This window comes from Poecilia reticulata, linkage group LG23 (genome assembly GCF_000633615.1).
Source record: "Poecilia reticulata strain Guanapo linkage group LG23, Guppy_female_1.0+MT, whole genome shotgun sequence".
Classification (NCBI taxonomy): Eukaryota; Metazoa; Chordata; class Actinopteri; order Cyprinodontiformes; family Poeciliidae; genus Poecilia; species Poecilia reticulata.
In genome coordinates, this window is record NC_024353.1 from 493,934 (window position 1) to 496,212 (window position 2,279).

The window sequence follows — 2,279 nt, forward strand, 5'->3', positions numbered from 1 at the left end:
CGGCGGCGGCGGCTTGGTCGGGGTTAAGGGGGCGGGTTTGGGCCCGGCGGGCTTGCTGTTGGGATTCGCCGACCACGGCTGAGCGTCGCCGTCTTCGTCCTTCAGCGGCCGACCGGCAGGCTGGGAGACAGAACCGGGAGAGCAGGGCTGCAGAGAGGAACAAACAGGAAACGGTTCTTATTTTAACGCCAAACTTCAGTCAATCTGCGGATCAGAACCAGAACCGGCGGCGTCTTACGGTGTGGGTCGGAGTTTTCTGCAGCACTGGAGACGCACAGTCTCGTAGTGCCGGCGTGTCGCCTCCTTCTGGTTCCCCATCTGATGCAACAGAAACAGAAACTTTATGACTGAAACGATTAATCCGATTAATCGATTATTGAAATAAACTTCAGCTAAATGAGTAATCGATTAATCGTTAACTGGAGCACTTATATAAACATTAAGCCAAAGCTACGTACTCAGTTTTCCCCAAATAAACGAAGGAAAGTTGTGATGACTGAAATTATCGTCAGCTGATTTTGTAATTGATTAATCACTAACTGGACACTCAAAAAGACATTAATTAACCAAAACTGGACAAAAAAATATACAAATAAACCCAAAACGAAAAGTTTAAAAATCAGTTAATCTATAAATCGCCACGCTAAAGGAATGCTCTGTTGTGCAAATTAAAAATTCACTTCACATTTTAAACAAGACACATTTAATTGCCTAAAATGCAATAATTTAATGTATTTGTAATATTATATAAGAAAGAATTAAGTAGCTAAATGAAAAATATGCAGAATGTGTCAACTATTCGACTAATCGGTTAATCGTCTGAGTAATAAATGGAAAAATTGATTATTGAATAATTGATGCTGTATTTTTGTCTTTTTACGATGTAAAGCACTTTAAAATGCCTTGTTGCTGAAATGTGCGATACAAATAAACTTAAATTTGATTACTAAAATAATCGCTGGTTGCATTAGATGCTCTCTGTAGCGTATTTTTAAAATAATAAATCCGTACCTGCATCCTTGTCCTTGCTGAGCAGCAGCGCTCTGTGGTAGCCGCGCTCCCTGGCCTGCTCCACTGAGGTCGACGACGTCCTGATGATGAACATCAGCAACAGGTTCAGTAAACATGAAGCTAAAACTCGTCCAGCGACTCCAAACAGAGGGAACGTACCACTGGCCTTCGCCGCCCTCCTTCTCGCCTGACGCCTCGGCCTCCTCGCTGGCCGGAGGCTCCTTCACGGCGGCGGCGCTGCACGGTGGCGGTGGCGGCTCGCTGGCGGGCTCCAGAGCCACGGGGAACGCCTCCACGGCCAGCGGCGGCACGGTGGAAACCGGAGAGCTGCACTCGGTCTTGGAGCCGCTGCGGCGAGCTTCTCGCTGCCGCTTCCTGTACTCCAGCAAGGAAACCTGGGAAAACAGAGCGGCGCGGCGTCAGTGGAGGCTCTTATCCACGAGACGGAGACTCAGCTCAACCAGCAGGGGGCAGCGTTCAGCTAACTGTCAGGTCTGATGGAATTAATCCCAATCTGGGTAAAATTACAACCATTTTGCATTTGTGTGTTGCAGACAGTAGACGTGACCTCTGACCTTCTTCCTCTGCGGTGGGTTCTGCGCAGACCCTCCTCCTTCACCGTCGCCGTTCAGCGACCGGGAGAAGACGAGCGAGCCGCCCTCGTCGGAGCAGGGGTAGAACAGCTGCCCCTGCGCCTCGCTGAACGGCGGCTGGGAGCCGGACAGCGCCGCCGTTCCCACCGCTGCCGCCGCCGGCGTCCCAGCGGCCGGCGGCTCCGGCCTGAAGGGAGCCGCCAGAGGCTCCAGCGTGTGAGACGGGGTGAGGTCCCGAAGGTTAGAGTTGACCGGGGAGAAGTTCAGACCAGCTGGTCCGGCCAGGCCTCTGTCTGGGCTTTTGATCCAGCCCGGGTACGAGGAAGAAGAGGAGGAGGAGGAGGAGGAGGAGGAGGAGGAAGGGCAGGCGTCTGCAGAGGAAGCAGCCTCGACGGCGGCGTCGGGGAGCGCGGCGTCCGTCCTCTCCTCGCCGCTGTCCACAGACTCTGGAGCGGGAAGCTGCGGACTCTCCGGGACAGGAAGCTTGACGTCTGAAGACACTCCGTCTGAGACAGGAGTCCGGAGACACGGAGAGGACGCTAACGAAGGAGGACGATCAGCCTGCAGGGATGGAGACAATCAGCGTCACATGACCTCTGACACGTCACATGACCTCTGACACAAAAACACTCAGGAGAAAAAGCTCAGATTTGAACTTAATTGTGGAGGGAGGGA

At 52.5% G+C, this 2,279-nt stretch overlaps 1 protein-coding gene across 1 annotated transcript in view; it reads right to left on the reverse strand.

The window, feature by feature from the left end:
- Positions 1-2,279, reverse strand: part of kmt2e (lysine (K)-specific methyltransferase 2E) — a 39,229-nt gene that overhangs the window by 1,085 nt on the left and 35,865 nt on the right. Inside the window, exons 21-25 of the mRNA XM_017302688.1 lie at positions 1,587-2,165; positions 1,171-1,406; positions 1,012-1,091; positions 239-318; positions 5-147 (exon numbers count right to left, since the gene is read on the reverse strand). Of these exons, the coding sequence (XP_017158177.1) occupies positions 5-147; positions 239-318; positions 1,012-1,091; positions 1,171-1,406; positions 1,587-2,165 (1,118 nt within the window). The remainder of the gene's footprint in view (positions 1-4; positions 148-238; positions 319-1,011; positions 1,092-1,170; positions 1,407-1,586; positions 2,166-2,279) is intronic.